Source organism: Ischnura elegans, chromosome 3 (genome assembly GCF_921293095.1).
Source record: "Ischnura elegans chromosome 3, ioIscEleg1.1, whole genome shotgun sequence".
In the NCBI taxonomy this organism is placed as follows: domain Eukaryota; kingdom Metazoa; phylum Arthropoda; class Insecta; order Odonata; family Coenagrionidae; genus Ischnura; species Ischnura elegans.
In genome coordinates this window covers 60824500-60846498 of record NC_060248.1, presented here as the reverse complement: position 1 = coordinate 60846498, position 21999 = coordinate 60824500, and the positions used below count along the sequence as shown (strand labels likewise).

Genomic DNA, 21999 nt, shown 5'->3' with positions numbered 1-21999 from the left:
GAAGCTACAAATTCCAGTTACGTATTTAAAATACACATAACATTTTAAAGAAGAGTTAAAAGAAATTGGACAGTTCATTGCAACAGAAATAAGACATTCTCAGATAATAAAATTAAATTCCACGAAGTTGAGCCAGAGACGAAAGAGATATATAGAGATATAAGGTATTTGATGATAATGCCGCTGTGTCACAACTAGCCATACCTTTAAATAAATTGCTGGAATAGTTTTTTTTTTCATTTTATTATTAAAGTGAACTTCCACAAAGTTAAGCCTGAGACAGTTGAGAGAAGCACTATTAGATAGTGATTTATAATGATCAATAATTTTTACATGGGAAAACACACAATAAAAAAAGGAATGAAAAACCAGAAGGATTACAACTAAGCAAGTGAATTTCCATTTACATTGATATTTTATTGCTTATATTGGAAAAATAGCCACAAACCTGTGGTCAGTGGTCCAGTTTGTACTAGATCCATGATGGGTCCAGGCAAAAAGTCTGAGTAAGGCTCCCACTTAGGAGGTTCCATCTCTTGCTTAATGTCACACGCCTCCATTTTGATATCCACATTACCATAAATGTCAGAATCACATTCATTCATTTCCATTTTTATTTCCTCTTTCAAAGGCATGGTTTCTCCGGGAGGACAAAGGCCATCATCATGCCACACATCTTCTCCCTCATCTGGTTCTGAAAACCCAGGAACACCGAAGTTAGAAGCAATTGGCAAGGAACAAAAAGCCTCACAGACTAGTCAGCCAACCAATTAGAACATTTCACATAATTTAATGGAGCATAGCTTTGCACTTGCAGATAAAATAGCCAACAAAAAGGCAAGGAGAAGGACGTTTTTCATCAGCATCATTAATATAGGAAGAAATGTGCCGGCACATCAAAACAAGAATCCAATGACTAAAATTAGTTGCTGATGCTAGTCTGCAAGACTTACTTCACATTCAATGAACAACAATTACTTCAAAATAATGTCAGTCAACTAAACATGAGATTTGTACTTATGGTGTGAGGCACCAAACCATTTTGTGCATAGAGGCAGCCCAAGGCCAAACGTTAGATCCAATTACCCCATTAACAGTCTCATCCCAAAATTTTCCATTCAAAAAGGTTTGGTACAGCATCACTTCTCAAAAATTTCTTTTTATACTGCATGACAATGCTTTACTTTTCTTATTCTCAAATGTGGACACAACCGAGGCAAAGTGGTTGACTTTTACCGCAAAAGGGGTAGTGCAGGTGACTGGGGGGGGTCACGTTGCCCCCACTTTTCCGGCCCAGCGTCAACACGCCTGAAAACAGCAGGCTAGGCTAGGCGCAAGTCTACCCATGTAACGACACAGAAAAAAGAGAAAAAGAAAACAAGGAAATCATACGATCATATCATTATCCTTTTTAAATAACATTTGTAGGATCATATAATTAGGCACAATATAAATGATCAATTTCTATACACTAATTAATGAGAGTGGGGTAACATTAAGATGACCATCATAACATGTCTGCATTCAATCTTCATCTAAATTAATCTCAAGAGAAAAACTAGCAACATGGGCCTTTGAAAAATTCTCTTAAATACCTCTCGAGCAATTGAATTATTCATAAGTTGTTTCAGATTTCTCATGTATATAAGATGAATATATAACTTAAAATACAGCTTAAGACCATTCAGCATTACCATAGATAGCAGCCCAAATCTGTAATACATGAACTTATAGGTACACTTAATTACTATGGCATACAATTACAAATTAATTAAGAGAGACCATACATATTTTCAGTCGACAAGAAAGAAGGCAGACAATAAAAAAAGAAGAAATTAAACACAAAACAGAATTAAACCTCCAGAATTTTGAACATGATGGCCATCTTAAAAGAGCAACTTGAAAATACATCTGCAAAGGAATGGAAATTTTAAGACTCCAGGCTCTGCAAAAAATTGCATCTCTGTAGATCTCGGAACTGGCTCCATCACTCTCCTGAGAAAGAAAATCATACAAAGAACTAAGTCTAAAATTCCTGCAAATAAAGGTGATACTACCTGTTATGCAATATTGACCTACTCACCTGACTGTAGCACAGATATTTGCCTACCTGTTTCTTTAAATACCTTACATTTATTGACCTTGTCACCATTTTTCAAAGTGTGTAGTCATTTAAGAAAATTTAATGACACAAAAATGCATTTCAGAAAAAAATGCGTATTTATGAAACTGTGGACATATTTTAAAACGAAGCATATGTTTACTGTTCATAAACCCACTCATACATATTAAATGTGACCCCAATTAACAAAAGCAGAACTAAAATTGACCTTGTTAACAAAGCATCAACTAATTGATGATGAGCAGAGGGGGCATTATTGTGCTTGTCAGTTTCCAACCCCTTCTTCAACTGAGCCTAATCCCATTATCAGGGAGTCAATCTGGAAAGACAACAGAAAAGAGAGAAGAACATCGTTTAAGTCCATGGTGCTTCTCATGTAAATAGCAATACCCGTTTTCTTTCCAATTTTCTTAATTGTTCGGAAACAGGCATGATTTTTGTACATTTCAGCAAATGTCAATGAGCAAAATCGAAAATAGGGCAAACATTCCAACATTATAACAATATCCTCATTACAAAATTAGAGCAAGTCATATTAATAATATCATATACAAATACATCAACACGGCCATTTACTCAAATTTCTACAGCACATTTCTCCTCATTCAAATGTCAGTGTTACAATTAATTTTCAGAAAACAGCTTCTTTCTATAGCTTGACTTCAGTTCAACTACACATTACAAATAAAATTTAACATATGCTTGGCTAACCAATGTACGAGACAATTAGCCCATTCAACTTGAGGAAACTGATGTTTAAGAAATGACTGCAATTTACCTTAATTAAAATCCAGAAACATAAAGATCCAAAGGCTTGTGATTTAAGGTTCTAAACTGAAGAATGTAAGATTTAGTAGTACTACGCATATGACACAACTTATTAGAAATAACCTGAATTACACTCAAACGTTAGAGCATTGTGAACAACCAAGCTACCTATCTTTCACTCGAGTAGACTAAATATACATACTTCAAGAAACAACAATTGGACGAAAGTTAAAATTATAAATGATTACAATTGACAGATTGACCCTGGCATTAAGCCTTAATCAATAAAATTTAATATAATGGCAAAAATGGGCATTGCACTTAGTAAAGAGAATAAACTAGAAAGAGAAAAAGTAGACTATAGAAGCCCAATATCAATAATAAAGGTTAAATTTCTTCCAATGGACTTCAATTCAATCATACCGAAAGTCTGGAGTCTAATGTAACTACCTAATACATGCAACTACCAAACAAATATTTCTATTTTAATGAATTTAATTTTACTGCATGGCACCTTTCCTGATCCCTTCTTCCATTATCACCATGCTCTCACACCTTCATTGTGTAGTGAACTGCAATCCATCGCAGCAGCTGTCTCCCAAACAAATGCTAAAAATGGCAGATATAAAAGAGAAAACGGGAAAAGACACATGTATTCATTTACACATGAAAGCTGAGAACTAGGATAGCACTTGAAGTCTAAATTATGACACCGATTTCGGGGAGAGTTGAAAAGATAGTCCACATGAGAAACCGTAGAAGATTTGACGTGATCATACATGTATGAAGTCGACTTTTTCTTGACAAAATATTTTTAGGCACCCAAATAAATAGTATGTATACCCAAGTCTAACCAACTAATTAAAGCACTGCTCCTAAAATAATGCAGATATTACAGGGCGGCTGATTCGTTGCCAAAAGGCGATATCAAAAATGTGTCATATTTTGAGAATGTTGAATTATCCCTTGGGCAGTCAACAGATCGCATCCGAAAGGTCACACCAGCAAGGTTCTGTAAAACTCGAAGAGAAAAAGGTATGCCAAATTAGTAGAGTATACTTTCCTATTCAAACATTCCTTTTACACCACTAATCTTTCTCAACAATGCCTGGGATCGATAATCCATGATCTGGACCACACAATGAAGGCAATTTCGCCCGTCGAAATAACAACTACATGGTCGAGAGGTAAGTTATGGCAAATGGCCCAATGTTTTACTGAAGATTAATGATATTTAAATACACGACGGTATAGAGATGCTACCCACCCTCAACTTTAATTCGCTTTATTGGCGGCTCGGGTTCCGCTGGTAATGGTGGTGGTGGAGACGGAGGCGGAGGAGGTTGTGGGCATGGTGGAGAATTCTGAAAAGAAAACGATAGTATATTTAAGTAACAGGCTAGGAAAAGAATTCACCCAGTATGCATAGCTGCATTTCTGATAAGCAATCGAGTAATTAATTTAATGAAATGCAACATACCGCATCCATCACGCGTTACACAAGAAGACAAAATGGCGGATGGCCGTTCAATATCTCTGGCTCAAAATTACTCGCAAGTATTTCTTCCTCAAACACCAAGCTATGACAGAAACATCCCCAATAAACATGCAATTTTTGAACCGGGTAATCTTTGACACCACACTCTTTAAAACAGTCTCTACTCATGTTGTCCCATTGTGCTTCTACAACTGTAACTTGAGATTCATTTATAATAGGTACGCACCATACTATCCGTCCCGTTGACCTCAAGTACTCCGGATTCAGCAGTCATGGTAGCCATCCGAGAAAAGTCAAACCACTGATATAATTACAGACTAAAATATTTTCATCCAGTCTTCTTTCATCGGCCAGCAATGCCTCTTCGGTATCTGTCGCTCAGCGGATGTGTAGGATGACCATCGTTTCCACAATCGCTTCTTTCGATCTGCACTAAAAAATCGATCCATTCCTTCAATCGCGTTATCGTTTCCATGCACAATAAAATAATTAATTAAGTTTTATTATAAAATTTATTGAGAAATTATCACAAATATAAGGATAGGTTTACACATTTACACTTATTTAACTTGGCTCGAGTTTTCGAATCGTATCTTCCAGTATTTCAATAACTTCATCTTCATTGGGAGTCTTTCGTACTTTTTCGCCTTTAGCTGCCAATATATCTTCAATGTTCTTTTTCCCTTCCAAATCTGGAAACCAACCCAGATTATCGGCTATAAGATGCTTGTTTTTGCATCCTTTACAATCAACAATAACAACTCCTTTAGTGTAAGCGAGTTTCGAAATTACATAAGAATTTCGAAACTCACAAATTTTACAAGTAAATAGAAGTTTTAAATTTTTACTGGAAGGTTGTGGTGGACCAACGGAACCAATTTCATTAGGTTTCCTGTAACACGTAGAAGTTCCAATTTGCTTTCTTAAGAAACCACTCCCATACTTGCTATGGGTAAAATGGTGAGGATATCGAGGATAATAGTTACACATGGTAGCTACAGACGGAACAACGCGTCTGAGTAATAAATTAGTTCTAGGAAACATTGCGGTGACACTTCCAAACATTCAAATAAGAACTTGAAGGGGAAAGATAGACCGTTTTCACAAATAACACTTTCCCTATTGAAACCGCTTGATAGCACTAATGAGCGCAGACAACATAACACAAAACAAGCTGACGATATCCCGATATCAAAATTCCGCCGTCGATTTTGTGGATTTTAGGACGACGACGCTCCAACCAAGGGAAACTGGGAAACGATGACCCACCAATAAGAATCGATAGACAAGTCCCCTGCCCCTATTTCGTCGGCACAAAACTGGCCAACCATCAACACCGGTCGTATAAACCAATATGGCTGTTGACTTGTTTTTAAAGGGGTCTGATTGTCTCACTAATTTCGACCCTTTTTTAAAAGTATGACAAGAAGTAGCAATTGCCTTTCGACATAGCGATCTAAAAAGTCGTGACTCGTGTCATTGTTTTTCTAATGGCTCCGATCTCCTTCCACGAAAGTGTTTTCCCTTTTAAGTGAGCTCTTCATGTAAATTTGCCTCCGCAAGTGACAGAAGTAAGTGCAGTGCAACGCAACGCCTTTCCTGAGAGGAAAGCGAAACATGTTGTAAATTATATTATCCTTTATTTAAATTAAGGTCTAGATTCCACTTGTTACAGAGAGGAAGGCAGAGATGTAGAGGAACCAGACGATTTTGTAGGGACCCAGCATAATGAAGATCCAGCTGGGTTTGTTTATTATTTCAATTATTAACGTCATATCGGTGTTAACCTCAAGTGAAGTGTCAGATAATCCCGGACAATGTACCAGTTTGTGTACATGCTTCAAGAAAAATGGAAATTTTCGGGTTCGGTGCGAAGATTCAAGCCTGAAGCTTACATCTTTGTTGGATTTCGGTCTTCACGAACTTCCGCCCAACACAGTTCATTTGTAAGTATGATATAAAAATTAAGTGCTATTTCAGAGTATTTTAATGGCTCTGCATGTTTATGAGAGTATGTAATAGGGTTGGCTGCTCCTTACAACTTAAGCAGGCAATACCCTACCATAAATTCGTATACAAGATTGCATTTAGTAATTTTCTTGATGATGTGGATGTGGATAAGCTTGCCATTTAAATGTCTGGTAGCTACATTGAGATCTTATAATTTCTGCTCCTAGTAATTCTACTGCAATCTCACTTCGATATGACATCTAACTGTCATGAATGTTCATGGCTCATTTGCAACTGTAACATTTCATCTTGGCTATGGTCTCTTTAGGGCCTGTGTAAAGATGATATATTTATACTCATAACCTTACTATGGCACTAGAACTAAATTTAGTCGAAATTATTGATCAATTTTGTGATGATCATGTATTCATTGACACCTTTTTTCGAGTACGTTGGATTGATGGTAAAGGTTTCATTGGAATTTTTGCGAACCGTTTTGGTAATATCTTCGATGAATTAAATTTGAGCATCATTGTTTGTGTTAGTTCACGTAGCAAATTTTGGTTTGTGGGAAGGGCAGGATTTCCCATACTCACTGTATACATTTTTGCCATAAGTACATACCCTCTACTCTTTTAAATTGCCGCATAGATTCTTACCTGTCACATGCAACTGATGGCTGAACTAATAATTATGCATCATTTGATGAGCCAGGGGAAGTGCAGAAGTGAATTCATGGCCTCATTTGCTGACCCCCCTTTCTTATAAGACATGCGATTGCTGGAGGTCTGCCAATTAAATAGGAAGAATGATCTTTAAATGAATGACATTTGCATATTATCAGGAATTTATGTACTGCATAGAACAAGTCACTTTGCACATATTCCATGTGGTGCTGTGATGAAGAGGAAGAACAGACTTGGTGGAAACTTCATCAGGGTGTTCAGTGACCGGGAAAACGGAGATAATCTGGAATTAGGAATCGGGAATTTTTTTTTGTTAATTGAATTGAAGAGGCAGATGTGGAGATACATTATAAGAATAAAGAATAGTACTTTGCACTTTTCCACATAAAAACTTTATTTTAACAGAGTCTACATGTTTTACTGCACTGCAGCATTATCAAGAATAACCAAAAAAGTTAACCATTCCAGAAAAAGTATACAATGAAAAAGTGCAAAGTATCATTCTTAATTCTTATGGATTTTTTGTTCCTGAAGTTTTGCATGAATTTTCGCTCCAACCTGTAATTTTAATATATATTACTTATATTTCATTTCACCCAAAATTTTGCCAGTTTAACACCTATTAGCCTATTTTTTTGTATGAAGATTTTCACAGCTTTTTTATCAATGTTGGTGCCACTCCTCGATTTTTTATCAATGTTGGTTTCAATCAACGTTTCACTCCTCGTAAATGGGAGCGTTTTCAAGAGAATGGCTCCCAATAGGAGGAGTGAAATGTTGAACAGATAATGTTACCTACGCAGCATTTCCAGAAAGCAACCACCAACCTATTAGCCTAAAATGTGTTTATTGTAATTTAAATAGAGTAGGAACATGTAAATCCTGGAACATAAAGGATTCGAACTTCTCAGCAAGCAAAATAGAAGAATATTTGCAAGGGATTGGTAAATAAAAAGTTAATGGCAATTTTCCCCATAAACTGCCAATTTTTAATTTACTTATATGTTACAAATCCACCAGATTAAGCCTGCAACTACTCTCTATGCTCCCTAGGCAGCTCCTTATTTTATAGATATAGCCATAAATGAAATTTTATTTAGATTGAAAGAAATTGGAATATCCAGGCAACAAATCACAGTCAAGTGAAACTTTTGACACATGATTATAGTATTACGAAGCTTCTCTTTCCACATTTACTTTGATGTGTCCGCCAATTAGAGTCCAAGTTTGCTTTCACCGTTTGGTTGGTTTTACATCCAAATTTAAGCTTGTACACCCAAAACCTCAATGCATGAATGCTCAGGTAAAATATAGCTTCACATGTACCAATAAAGATGCATGAAAGATAACTGTAACATATTTAAATTACTACCATATACTTTTCAATTACTTTAAATAGTGAGTTTTTTGCTGTGATTAAGTAGCATTGCTAAATGAAAATGAGAAAGAGCATAATTCATATGGTATTCCTAATTTAAAAACATATATCAAAAGACAAAAAAAAAAACATAGGAGAACAAATGGATGGATTTGGTTGCTTGCTAGTGGAGGGGGGAAGGGCCTTTCCCTGTGGATTCTGACAGTGAAAAATGGTACAAGCGAGATTTTTTGTAAACTTTATTTTTTTGCAGCTGAATTACTTCATGCAGTGAATATTTAATGATAATCGTGGAATTATTAAGGACCAATTAGCTTTAGAAAAAAAATCATGCCCTCTCATCCCACAGGAATGATTTTATGGATGAAAATAAAAATCACCCTGTGTTGCACGTTGCGGCACTTTAGGGGTCACACCCAAATGTCAATTGCTCATATTTCATTAACAATTGACAATTGGAGGCTAAAATTGTACACATCGTTGCTAACGGCTTCCGGGTGCAGCTGCGTGTTGCGCTTTGTCGTGCAAGCTTTCGCGTCCAAGCTTTGCGTCCGTTGCAGGACGCATCATCAGGCGATCATTCATTGCCTGATAATGCATCCTGCAACGGTCGCTAAAGCTTGTACGACAAAGCGCAGCACGCAGCTGCACCCGGAAGCCGTTAGCAACGATGCCTCTAAACCTACGTTAAAATTGTACACAATCTCTAATCATACCAGAATGTATGACCATGGAAAGTTTCATGAAAATCCGAGTCGGTGGGTGTCATTTGGTCAAAATATTGGTTGATTTGACATGGAATGACCCGATAGCATCTTGATCCCTGTGACATCACGTGGAGTGGCATCACATTGGTGCCAATCTGGCCTTTTTCAAATAAACAAGAAGAGGCATTTTTGCTCCTCTCCCTCCTAAAACCTCACCATTTGCACTGCTCTCACATTCCCTGACCAAGGGAGGCTCAGTTGCTTTTAGTTACCAATCCTGCCAGATGAGCTGGGGGAGAGCAACTCACTTGCTCTTAGGGAGCAATCTTTCACCCCCTTACTCCTCAAAGAAACTGTGTAGCCATGCTTTATTCATTGTTCATGCATTGAGTAAATACTGGCTTTAGAACTCCATGGTTACATCCTGCAAATTGATGTTACTACATTATTCTTTGGAGAATAGGTAACTTTTGGAAATGAAAATATTTTTTTTTATATATTTAACTTATTATGTCATGATTGTCTTCGTATAAGGCTATATTATGAGTACATATTTACTAAGAATTTTCGTCAAATATGTTTAAATATGTAGGTAACCTAGGTTCAAAGTCGTCTCTTCATCAGCTGTTCAAAATTTACCATTTTCATAGGTTGTGTTGCCACATCAATGCTTGAGTAAAAGCTACATATTTGTATTTGTCTTGGTGATTATAATATCAAAATATAGTACCATATAAGAGTTTCTATCACAAAGCTATATTAATTTTGCAATAATATAATGGTAAAACACAGTGTTTAAAAATACATTGTTTCTTTTTCCCTTGCGTAGCATAAAATAGATAAATTTCTTTTTTCACCAAGTTTATTGACAGGCAGCTACTCAAAATACAATTTTCTAAATAGGTTTTGTGTCAAACTATATGATTATAATGCTGTAAAAAATAATTAAATTTAAATATACCCTAATGTTCAATTTCTTTCTGTCCCGTATGTAACGTACGTATGGGACATTACACAAAATAATGTGCAATACACATAAAAATGAATTCACTGTCACATCATTACTAAATGTTGATAATATTTAACACTAAAACAGAAAATGAAGCCATATTTACATTTAGGCTAGAAAAGTCTAGATCTATGGTAATTAAAACTTAAAATTGTGCTCTGCGTACTCAAGGTTGGGGAGTTTGGCATCAGTTAGTAGAAGGGCCAGGTATTACATTTATGTCATACTATTGCAAAGTGGCAGAGGAGTAGGTGCTGTGGTTGAAAGTATGCATTGTAGTCAACAGAAGAACAAGTGAAATTTTAGGTGCATAGAGGGTGGGTGGAGAAGTTTAGAAAAAGTAAGGCTAATGAAATGGTAAAACATGACTGTTTAACTCCTACATTCTATTTGATTTTGTCTCCTTAATAATCTCCAGTTCTTCAAGACAGGAAGTAGGAACTTAGTTTCTTTTGTCTCAGTGTGTGGTAGACTTCAGATGTGGAATCACTGGGATAGTTGTTCTTGATTAGATGTTTGGTGATGCTTAAAAACTTACAGTCGCCTTTAGCCAGCACGTCATGCATGTTTCAGTGCGTAAGTGATTATAGCACATGTTATTTTTGTGAGGGGATCAAGGTCAGAAAATAATCAATGTGAACTACATGAAGTATTTTTATTTAAGTAAGTTTACATATGTACCACAGAGCTTTTAAACTTTTAAGAGTAGAAATTTATTGCTTTTTCAGAATTTAAATGGTGGTGGAAGTCAATTGCTGCTGCTAGAGTAAAGAAAATACGTGGTAGACTAAAAGCAAGTGATCATGATGGGTTATTAAAAAAAGAAAGTAAGAGGATAAATTAATTTAGAAAAAATCAGAGAGAAAATATTACTGACAAAGAAAAAGTATGAAAGGGACAAAACGACAGGAAAGAGTAGGCAAACTTAAGCTAAAAAATCCAGCTCACATAACTTTTTCTGAATGCAATTCCAGAGATCTGACTGAATGTCAAGAGACTAGTGAGGATGAAAATGATGCTCTATGCAATCTGCCAAGGATTTTGGAGAAGTTTGTTCAAAGACAAGTTGTATTGTATTGTTGTTCCATATTTGTTTGTTCAAGGTACATATATTATGCTGGAGAAGATTATATAAATGATACCATCATCAAACTAAAGCCTTGGGACAGAATTCAAGCAGCACTAGATATCCTTAGCTTTCACGTGATATGCAACACGTATGAAAGTTTTTCAGGACAGAAACATGTTAAAGATACCAAATTGAATTTAGACCTATTTTTTGAAGTAAAGACAGAATTTAGAGGTCAGTGGGTTCTAGTGAAATATAATGGCGATTTATTTTGAGGCAAAATTACAGAAATTGTCTCAGAGAAGCAACTGTAAGTTTCAGTGATGGTACCCAGTGGTGCAACGAGGGGGGAGGGGTTTGCGGATAATAACCCCCCTAATCTAATTTAGTTAATTGTATTAATATTACTTACAGAAAAGTGTAAGGATTAATAAAATATCCCTCAGAAAGCTGTAAAACTCCCCATTTGAACCATTTATCTAAACAATTTCTGGGGGGAGGGCACCTCCTGCTTGATCTAGCAGGTATTTCGTACCTCCCAGATTCCCTCTATTAGTTGTGCCTTAAACCCCCTCTAGCCTAATTCCTAGCTGTGGCCCGTGATGGTACCCACCGGTCCTCCACCATAAATGGCCAATGCTGCCCGATTGTATTGTATACAATAAACAGTCAGAGTTGATTAAAGTTATTTCTCCTCCTACAGTGATGGACAACAAAAGACCGTGTAAATTTAACCTTAAAGATCTTAAAATATGAACTCTGGTATCTTTCTCGTTGTCTTTTTTATTGATACCATGTTAACAAGATTTTAGCAATTTATTATATTTTTATACCTTAATTGTATTATAATTAAGCTAAGCTAAGACAAGTTAATTGATCAAGACAATAATGCTTATAAACATATTATCTTCTATTGTAATTGGCTTAAAAAACTTTTCTGACGAATGTGTTTTTGACTGTGTTAACTCTGCCTGTTTTCAATAACTTTTAACCTGAAGTGTACAATGTCTAGTATGCAACAAAAGGTAAAAAAATTGTAACTTAGTTTAAAAATTTTTGATGATAATGTACCTGAAGCATCCTTTTTAAGGTATATGAAAAAATAGCAGAGAATTATGAAAATTCTAATTGAGCTGAAACATCATTTTTCATAACATGAGCCAAACAAGTGATTGACCCAGCTTGTCCCGTACGTAATAGGCACTTATTTTTTCTTGCAACAGGTATAACAATGTGTTAAGGCCGTTTTACATGGGGCACGGAATTGCGCAGGTTAGAGCTGCATTAATTTCTAAAATGGCGTGGAATTGCTTGAATGCATGAACGAAATTAGAACAGGGGCTATTTTGCCGTCTCGCATGTGTTCTAGCAATTCTCTGCTTTACACGACGCAATTTTGATTGCGCCTTCGCATGTACATCAGATTGCGCAATTCCGTGTACCGTGCAAAACGGCCATAAAAGCCAAAAATTTAGCTTGAAAAATAGTTTAGGCCTGCAGCTAACAATTTGTAGCTGTTTCAATGAAATAAAAAAATATTAGGAGCAGAAATAATATTCTAAAGTTGTAAAAATTAGTACTAATGTCCCATACGTAACGGTGGAATGGCCCTATTCGTGAATAGTTTGCCACAGTTGCAATAGTTCATTGTTGGAGGGACTATTTTTGGCAATATCTAATGCCGATGGTTTCTGTTAATAAGTTATTTCAAAAAATATTTTGTTTTGGTGTTGTGAACTCTGTACCATTAACAACTGCTTATTAGGAAATACTTTAATTGAATAATGATTGACGTACATAAATATGTGAAGATTGCAAACGAAATCCTCAAAAACGCTTTCAAAATATTTAACCAAATGTTAAAATAGCCCTTAACGTGAATGTAAATTGAGCAAACTCATGACCCTTAAAACGGAATTGCTGTCTTTCCTATAAGAATTATGTATTTAGCGATGAAAACAAGCTCCACCTCTGCTTCAATTCTTTGGTTTGGAACCATGCAATAGATACTTTATGTCTATTAACGGTGACTGCAGAATTATCTTTTAACTAATAACAGCATTGCATGGAAATAAAATTTCTCTGTCATTAAGTACCTATAGGGGTATATGCATACAGCCAGCAGAGAAATCTAAGCTGGGGGTCAGCTCTACAATAAGACTGCCTGGCTTAGGTATGTACATATTTAGAAGGTTTTGTGTGTAAAATTAGGTAGGGACAGGCTTAAATCTATTATCCACAAATTTCCACAGGGAAGAATGACGCCTCGGTAGCTTAACTGGCTAAAGCACTCGGCCGGAAATCGAGGGATCCGGGTTCGAATCCCGGTCTAGGCGAATGATTTTTTCTCTGTGGAATTTTCGCACACTTAAATCTATTGTTTCTGTCATCATAAATGAACCCTATCTGTCGAAAACAAGATATTTTTCCAGCATGGAGGAAGAGATCATCTTCACCTTACCTTGACGGTTAAACCACTGACTAAATGATTCTGTGGTTTACACCCAAATAGAAAAATTGTAATTATTCATGAGATATTTGCATATGAGGAATGTATGAAATGAGAGTGGGTACATTCGTATTTATAAAGTATGTATTCGATTGTCATTACAGAAACCTGTCTGATAATGGGATCACTGCTCTCCCAAGGGCGGCATTTGGACATTTAACATCTCTGGAAAAACTGTAAGTTGTTTTATTTATTTATTCATTTTTGAATTTCTGAACAATTTGAGTAAAATATTTTTGTTTTTGGATATTTTACTGCGTATCTCATAAAGAATTCATTTTTTTTCAGTGAGCTGAGGAATAACAGGATTAAAATAATTGAACCACATGCCTTCTATAATTTGTCAGGTCTCAAAAGGCTGTAAGTATTATTTCAAACGTCTTGAACAATTGAATGCCTTATCTAAATTTTTTGTTTGCTAGAGTTACCCTTATTGTATTTTTATTTGAAGCAGTATGGTCATAACCTTTTTTGTGAGGGAGTAGTTTTTAAATCTTAAGATTAGTGCCAGCTGCTACATAGGTGTTGGAATGTCATATTCTTAATAATTATTAAGTAGCTACAGTCCAGCCGGCGAGAGTTGTCCGATAGCAGCTCAAAAAGAGGGGCAGAGAACCCTACGCCAGCACGGTTTGCAGCCAACCGCTGTCCCCCAAACGCACCTCTCACCGTAGCCTAGTCATACAATGTTGCCACGTGCATACTGTAACGGTTCGAACCACGAGAGCCGCCCGCTTGTCTCCCGTCCGATCTCTCCCCGTACATGTGATAATTAATTCTCCACTTCCCCAAAATATAAGAATGCCCCTACTTAGACTTACCTTTTCAGGGCTCCAAATCAAGTCCCCCAATTGAACGTGCCCGCACGCACACTCACTTACAAAAGAATTGAAGGCACTTGTGGCAATAGCAAAGAATAGTAAATTCAATGAAATCCTTTTCACAACTGATTTTAATAAATGAAATGACATTGATTCAAAAGTTTACACAGAAACCAAAATATACCCCAAACACAAATGATAAATCCCTTTCCAAAATACAACAATATACCCAAAACACAAATGATAAATCCCTTTCCATAATACAACGGCATCACCTCCAACATGAAATTTGAACATCCGTCTTCTCCTTCAAAATCACAATCTCACTTTATCAATGAATATTATTCAAAGAAGATGATCTTTCCCAATAACAAAATACATCAATGCGCCTTGGTTCATGGACAACGTGAATAGTGTGGAGTAAGACTCACAAAAATTACGTGCAAGGCAGTTATGAAATTATGCGTTAGTCAGTTCAAATGGCCACCCGTCTTGAATTAGGGCTCAATGATACGCCAAGTAACTACTAACATTCAGAAATATTGCTCAATCTCCTCAACGCTAGCACTTAAGTCTTGCAGGGCTGTGACTAAGACCAGTCAACAGCGAATTCACTAGGGCCTTTAATGGAGAGTTCACTAGGGACTTTCGGAGGGGGGAACAATCTGTATTCAAAGGACCTTTTAGGGCTTTGGAAAATTCCAAGCTTACGTCCTCCTTAGATGTCCACGCCACCCCTCGCCAGCTGTCCACGTGCATGCAACCTCCACTTGCCGTAGCTGTGCTGCCACCGCTTATCACTGCACACTCACGATTCGACTTCTTTCGTGACAGAGCGTAGGAGAGAGAGAGAGAGAGCGAGACCTCGCGTCTCTCCCTTATATCACCTCTTTCTTTTCCATAACCACCCCCGATGCACACTACTGCCCTCTTTTTCCCAATATAGAGGCGGGTTTTCAAATACGTTCCGGGAGAGAACCACAACGTCGCCTCTCCCGGAAATCTACTTCCACACTTTTTCACAGCAATTCACATACACATAAAAATATTATACATTTAAAACACAAAATAAACCCTTCACACATATTTTGTGCCGAAATCTGTTCCAAAATGCCAAAAAATGTGAGCGTGCGCGCAGACGTAACCCCAGCCGCGATGTTTTAATCTTACGCGTCGGGCCGGCTCCGGACCGTACCGCTACAATACGAAGCACTGACACAAGCCTGAGCCACCAAAACAAGCCCTCTCTTCGAATCACCAAAACGAAGGATTCTTCCTTTGGGTCCTTCAGCTCGTCGTCCCTTCCTGCTCCTTTCTTCAGTAAAGCCTTTTCAGGGTTCCCACTCAACCTTGAAAAACCTTAAAACCGTGAATAAGCCGTGAATTTCGTATACCATGAAAAAACCTGGAAAAAGCCGTGAATTTCGTCATAAAACCTTCAAAATCTCTCAATCTTGATTTTACGATGGTAGAACTACGGTCGACCGATTAAAAGAAGAATGGATATTTCGATTATATTTCAAGATCATTCACGCGCAGACATGGCCACGGATTTATCTGCACACGTGTATTCGAAGAGCAATTATTGGTCCGTGTGACATGATGACACATTGAACTTAAGCCTGTACCAAAGCCGGAAGACTGGTAACCAAAGTTCATTGGGCATTTCCATGATAATGTCAACTTTTTCTCTCAAATTAAAAATTAGGCTGGAAATATTTTATCTTGATAAATAAATAGCTACATGATCGAATTTTAAGAAATTGGTATTTGAAAATTCATTCAGGGACTTATTAAAATGTTTCAAACTATACTTCGATTCACAGAGTCTTGAAGATGTTTAAAATCATTACACTTGGGAGGTTGACCTGGGAGTAATTCCGTCACATGTTAATTTTGGGCACATTTCGAAGGTATTTAAATAATTAATTTTGTTTATGTATATGAACATCACCTTAATTAATGTTCTTTGATCATATACAGTTAGAAGTTTTGCATTTTTTTTTATTTTACAATTTTCTCTAAAGGTAATTCCGTCACAAATGGAATTGCCCCATTAACACTTGCGAAAATTCAGACACTTCTTAACTTCCCTGACACCCTGGTCCCTCTATTTTCCCACTCACAACCTTTAGTCGGAGCTGAATTTTGCAAACGATATGTGACGCCAGGAGAGATAGCACTTTCATTGCTGCGTTTGCATTCACGGCGTCTGTCGCGTTTGTTAAATTTTTAGTTAACGTGCGGCCGATGATTGTTAAGTGGTCAATATTTCTGCCTGAAATGGTTTATTTACAAACTGTGATTCGATGATATTTAGACTGTGAAAACCTGGAAAAAACCGTGAATTTTATAATTTAGATCGAGTGGGAACCCTGCTTTTGCTTTTATGTGACGTGGGCATCTCCCTTTCTTACCTGGCAAACTTGCCTCTACCCCGACCTAGACCCTTCTGCCTGTCATCGGACAACTCGCGGCGGTGGGACTGTATATTAGAGGTTTTCCCATTCACATCTTGAACTTTGTTGTAGAATACCTGCTCCCTTTCCCATTTTTCGGTGCTCTCATTTCTTCACCGTAAAATGTTATGCTTTCCATCAAAGTATTCATCAGTCTTACCACCTTAAGCATTGTTGCTATTGCCAACTTTTTCCCATGAGTGAACTTCCCCTTTACCAAAACAATTACCTTACTGTTGTATATACCTAATGCTATGCCTGTTTCCCTCAATTTTACTCCCAAATACTAGAAGTTCTCTTTCTTTGTTGTGTGATATAAAGTTTCGAAGATAAATTGATACGGTTTGTTTATAAAATTTTTAAATTAAATTTAAAATTCATGATTTTATAAAATATTATATGGCACATTGCATCTCAATTCAACAAAGGTGCATCTCTTGAAATCTTAGATTTTAATGAAAAGTTCTGTACTGGTCTATATCCACCCCAAACTAAATGAAACCACACTTTTTTGCGAAAAAAAAAATTTGTGCATTATGTGCTCATTTTTATTTTTCCGCAATTTTTCCAGAAAAACATAAACAATTTCCTCCTGCCTGGCGTTCTGACTCCACTGTTGGAAATATATATACGTTAGGGTTTTAATAGGTGGTCTGATTCTCTTCCTGCTGAAAATCCATCACGAATCCTTAGCTGGAGAACCTTAATCACAGACAAAAATACTGCACTCCTGTGAAATAACAAAACATTGTCGCTCTGCATTCCTTTCGTGTAAGTAGCGGGGTTTGGAAAACTAATGCCAATTCAGAGAGCACGCGAAAAGTACTTCCTAAAAAATGAAAAATATCTTTTAGGCAGTTATCTTTGAAAAGCAGTAGACAGTTGAAGAAGCACTAGGCATGCACTTATTGTTAAAAGAAACTTGTATTTAATGATTATGTGACAGTTTCACCTTTTCCTTGGTTTCAGGAGTACGAATTCACAGCAAAACAGTCTGAACACTACTCACATGTGAGACCTCGAATCGGTTCCACTGCCAACTCACACACAAGATACAACGTATTTCAATAATATAGGTAAATCCACCAATGATATCCTGGCAAACTCCAGAAATATATAGTGGAAAATAGGCAAATACAATCATCAAAAACTGGAAGTCACTACAATTCTTACATTGGCAACGTACAACTTTTAACCACAGAGCTTGTTATGATGAAAATTATTATTTATTTACTGATTTAAAGCCCTAAATCAGCCCTCGCAAGTGGCACAGGTGACTTTTCTAACTGCTATTCATTAATTTACTAGAAAAACAAACTTCACACAGAGTGTTGATCTGGATCTTGAAATGTAATACCTATGGTGAACAGCGGTGGTGAACATGCCATGAATATCACAAATGCATTTCCAATAGGGAAGCTGTAATGCTGAACGAGAAAAAAAGTAAATGTTGAAATATTTCTTAAAAATCCATTTATAAGTTGTCACTAAATATTATGTTATAGAATATTAAGGAATATGTGTCTCAGTTGTTAAATAAAAGTTTGAACCAATTCTGAGATGGAATATTTGAGAAAAGTCATTGACATTAAAAAAAAATTAAGTTCAGCAATATTTAATAGGGTATTGCATGAATTTTTTACTCATTCAGTGTCCTACACAAAGTTTTATCTATAAAATGAGCTATGAATCATGGCTCTACAGCAATTTGGTGGTGAAATAAAAGGAATTACATGGTTCAAGGCATGTTTTTTCAAGGGGAAATTGGGTAAATATTAAAATTTCATAATACACACAATAACAATAATGTGCATAATAATTTTTTTTTGCTAGATGGTCTTGGGGTATTCATTTTGAGGTGGATATTAACCTATATTTCAATTTTCATTGAAATTGGAGATCTCAAGGGACAAATATTAGCTGAATTGAAGGAGAATGACCCATATATTTTGTTTGATTTTCCATCAAAGACTCAATTATTGCACTTACCATTCCAATGCTTATTTTTGAAAATACTTCCTCATTAACTGTTTAGCAATGTATTCACTTTCTGGTGATTATGAAATGGAAAAGTTCAGTAATGGGCATTTCTTTTATGATTGTGCGTTTGATAGGTAATGTTTCATTACTTCACTTTCAGTGACTTATCAGGCAACAAGATTTCCAAACTCAATGGCTCCATGATTGAAGATCTTCAGGCCTTGGAAAGGCTGTAAGTGTATGACTCTGTGTTGTATTTTATGGTGACTGGAAAACTAGTTAACCATTTCACTTATATTTTAAGTTTACTTCTAAATTCGCATGAAAATATTTTTTCAGGAAAGTCAGTGAAAACAACATTAGTCGCATTAGCCCTGGAACCTTCAATGTATTACCAAAGCTCAAATATTTGTAAGTATTGCTATAATAGTGTAATTATTTTACTCCTGTATTGCCGGTGGTGAACATAATTTATTATGTATTTTCCAGGAACCTAACTGGCAATCCATTCATCTGTGATTGCCATCTACAATGGCTCTCTGAATTGATGAAAAATGAAAGTAAACTGAAAATTATCTCTCCACTGAAGTGCAAAAGTCCTGAGGCTCTGAGGGACAAACCTATTAAAAAATTGGCATTGCAAGAAATGACTTGCATTCAGGCTGAAAGCGTTGGCAAAGTCAATGAAACTGAAAAAGTTGTGAAGATTGAGCTTCGACCATCTGCAGATCAGGTGATAGTTGAATGAAAAATCCTTGTGCCCTTTTCTTGTCACTAATCACATTAAAACACAAAATGAAAATCGTACTCGTACTCAAAGGAAGCTATGGCCGTAACCATGGAATCACTTGTGAATAAGCAATAACTGGTGATAGAAAATGGCAAATTTTCACAATGGAAAGCAAAATATCACTCAATAAATGTGAAATTTCTTCTTTTTTTGAATTTTTGACCATTGGTATTGCATTAGTCCGAAGACTAAATCAATGCTGAAGCTGAAATCAGGTTCTATCTCAAAATGATAATCATTGAAGTGCGGAGGTCAGTGAAGTACTGGAACTAGTACCTCTGCTTGTCAAAGAATATTTTATTGTGGCATGAGATTTATGTTTCATTCATTTTATTTTCTCAACTTTTCCCTGGGTGGTCTATTAAAGATGTTTAAGTCGTTTAGAAAGATAACGATAGTAGTATGTTCAAGCAAAAGAATGTATTTAATTTTAATGTTTTTTTTGACTTTGGTATGCTGTTTGGGATACCCTTCCTGACTTGGCCCTAATAGATACTGCCTATTTCTCTCTTGGTATTCCTAGAATGATCTCTCTCTTGGTTATCCTTAGTTGTGCAATCACATAAACTCACTATGAATTGGAGCAATTACATGACAACTCTGTGGGGAAAACTCGAATATATGGCAAAGACAAAGAAACAAGCATTAAAGGCATTTGAAGACTGTTACTGGGAAGATGAAAGCTAGGAAGGGGTGCTTTTGTACTATCGTTTTGAGAATAAAGTTTAATTATTTAATAATTATTTTCATATATGTAATATTATTATTTTTTTGTCATAATTATAAATGAAAGTAATAATAATAATAATAGTTTTATTAGCCAAGAGAACTAATACAGATTAGTAATTGGTATAGGCTTCGTCAATACAATACACTGATGGATAACATGGGATGATATATCAGGTAACATTCACATAAAAAAGTATACATTTTGAAAGTCACATTTGTCACAGCGTATAATTTTAAGTATATACAAGCACTGCTCATAGAATACGTTTACAAATGTTTTCTTTACAATAGTTCATATATTCATCAACATTAAACAAGGTATTTTTAATTAGGTATCTTTTGAGATTCACTTTAAAGAGTTCAATTAATGATAAATTTCTTAATTGTTCTGGTAGAAGGTTATAAAGTTTTGTTACCTTATGGAGAGGACCTTCCCTACTCCTTTTTGTCTTTCTAGGAAGAACATGCAGGTAGTCTTTTGTTCTTGTCATATGCGAATGGTAGTCCGCATTTTTTGGGAGGAAATTTACACACTTTTTTATGAATACCATTAAATTCAGAATGTAGAGGGATGTTACAGTCAATATTTTATGTCTTTCAAAGTGAGGCCGACAAGATTCTTTATATTGTAAATTTAACAATTCTCAAGGCTTTCTTTTGTAGAATAAACATCTCAGTGCTATTTCAACTGTCACCCCAGAAAATAATACCGTAGGAAATTAAGGATTGAAAGTGAGCATAGTACACATGTTTTAAAACACTCTAAGAAACACTTGATCGTAAATGACGCAGTTGATTAATAGTACGTGACAATTTGGTGGTTAAGATTTCGATATGTGTACACCACTTCAAGGATTTTTCTAAAGTAATTCCAAGGAAGGAAGTGTTATTTACATAAGAGATTTCAGTGTTGAATAGTTCAATTTTTGGTGGCTGTTTACAGTTGAAGTAATGTATAATAATAATTTGTGTCCATTTGGCAGGTGGTTTTTGAAGGCGATTCGTTGCTTCTATGGTGCCAAGTTTGGGTGTCTGGAAGGGCAAATGTTTGGTGGACATGGGATGGATCAACTGACTTGTCGTCGAAATTCCACCATGATGTATCTGTTGAGACTCATCCTATTCCAGAGAAGGGGCAGGTGGAAGTGTGAGTTTCATTTCCAAATACATTGATGACTTGTAAAATAGAAAAATATTTTATGCAATTTGAATCAGTCAGCATGTTGAATGGACATGTAAAAATCTTTGGAAAGAAGTGACAATATCTGACTATAAAATGCATTATTCCATGATTATATTTAACAGTTACTTTAAAGTGACTTTGATTTTCTATTTTGATAGTGTTACATATTAGGTTTATTTTAATATTGGTGAAATAAGGTCCTGCATTTTTTTTATATTTTTACTTGATATATTGATGCTGCTAAAGGGTGGAGATTTTTTAATGCACAAGCTGTTATAAAACACATTTGATTTAACACCATTTAGTTTCAATGAAATGATTAAATACACCAAAGGATGAAG

General features: G+C 35.9%; 2 protein-coding genes across 16 annotated transcripts in view; one reads left to right on the top strand and one right to left on the bottom strand.

The window, feature by feature from the left end:
* LOC124155897 (poly(U)-binding-splicing factor half pint) overlaps nucleotides 1-4784 on the bottom strand; it is a 32156-nt gene extending 27372 nt beyond the window's left edge. For 3 of the 12 annotated variants that reach the window (XM_046530077.1, XM_046530078.1, XM_046530079.1), the window contains exons 1-3: nucleotides 4615-4784; nucleotides 4158-4254; nucleotides 449-694 (exon numbers count right to left, since the gene is read on the bottom strand). In XM_046530077.1, coding sequence (XP_046386033.1) covers nucleotides 449-694; nucleotides 4158-4254; nucleotides 4615-4671 — 400 coding nt within the window. In that variant the 5' untranslated portion in view covers nucleotides 4672-4784. Of the gene's footprint in view, nucleotides 1-448; nucleotides 4255-4370; nucleotides 4471-4614 lie in introns of all 12 variants that reach the window. The other 9 variants (XM_046530080.1, XM_046530084.1, XM_046530087.1 and 6 more) reach the window with 9 other exon arrangements.
* Nucleotides 4785-5274: 490 nt separating this feature from the next.
* The window catches only part of LOC124155896 (adhesion G protein-coupled receptor A3), a 37455-nt gene continuing 20730 nt past the window's right edge, over nucleotides 5275-21999 (top strand). Inside the window, exons 1-8 of one of the 4 annotated variants that reach the window (XM_046530074.1) lie at nucleotides 5275-5959; nucleotides 6064-6334; nucleotides 13801-13872; nucleotides 13985-14056; nucleotides 19117-19188; nucleotides 19296-19367; nucleotides 19446-19689; nucleotides 21459-21622. In XM_046530074.1, coding sequence (XP_046386030.1) covers nucleotides 6117-6334; nucleotides 13801-13872; nucleotides 13985-14056; nucleotides 19117-19188; nucleotides 19296-19367; nucleotides 19446-19689; nucleotides 21459-21622 — 914 coding nt within the window. In that variant the 5' untranslated portion in view covers nucleotides 5275-5959; nucleotides 6064-6116. Of the gene's footprint in view, nucleotides 6335-13800; nucleotides 13873-13984; nucleotides 14057-19116; nucleotides 19189-19295; nucleotides 19368-19445; nucleotides 19690-21458; nucleotides 21623-21999 lie in introns of all 4 variants that reach the window. The other 3 variants (XM_046530076.1, XM_046530073.1, XM_046530072.1) reach the window with 3 other exon arrangements.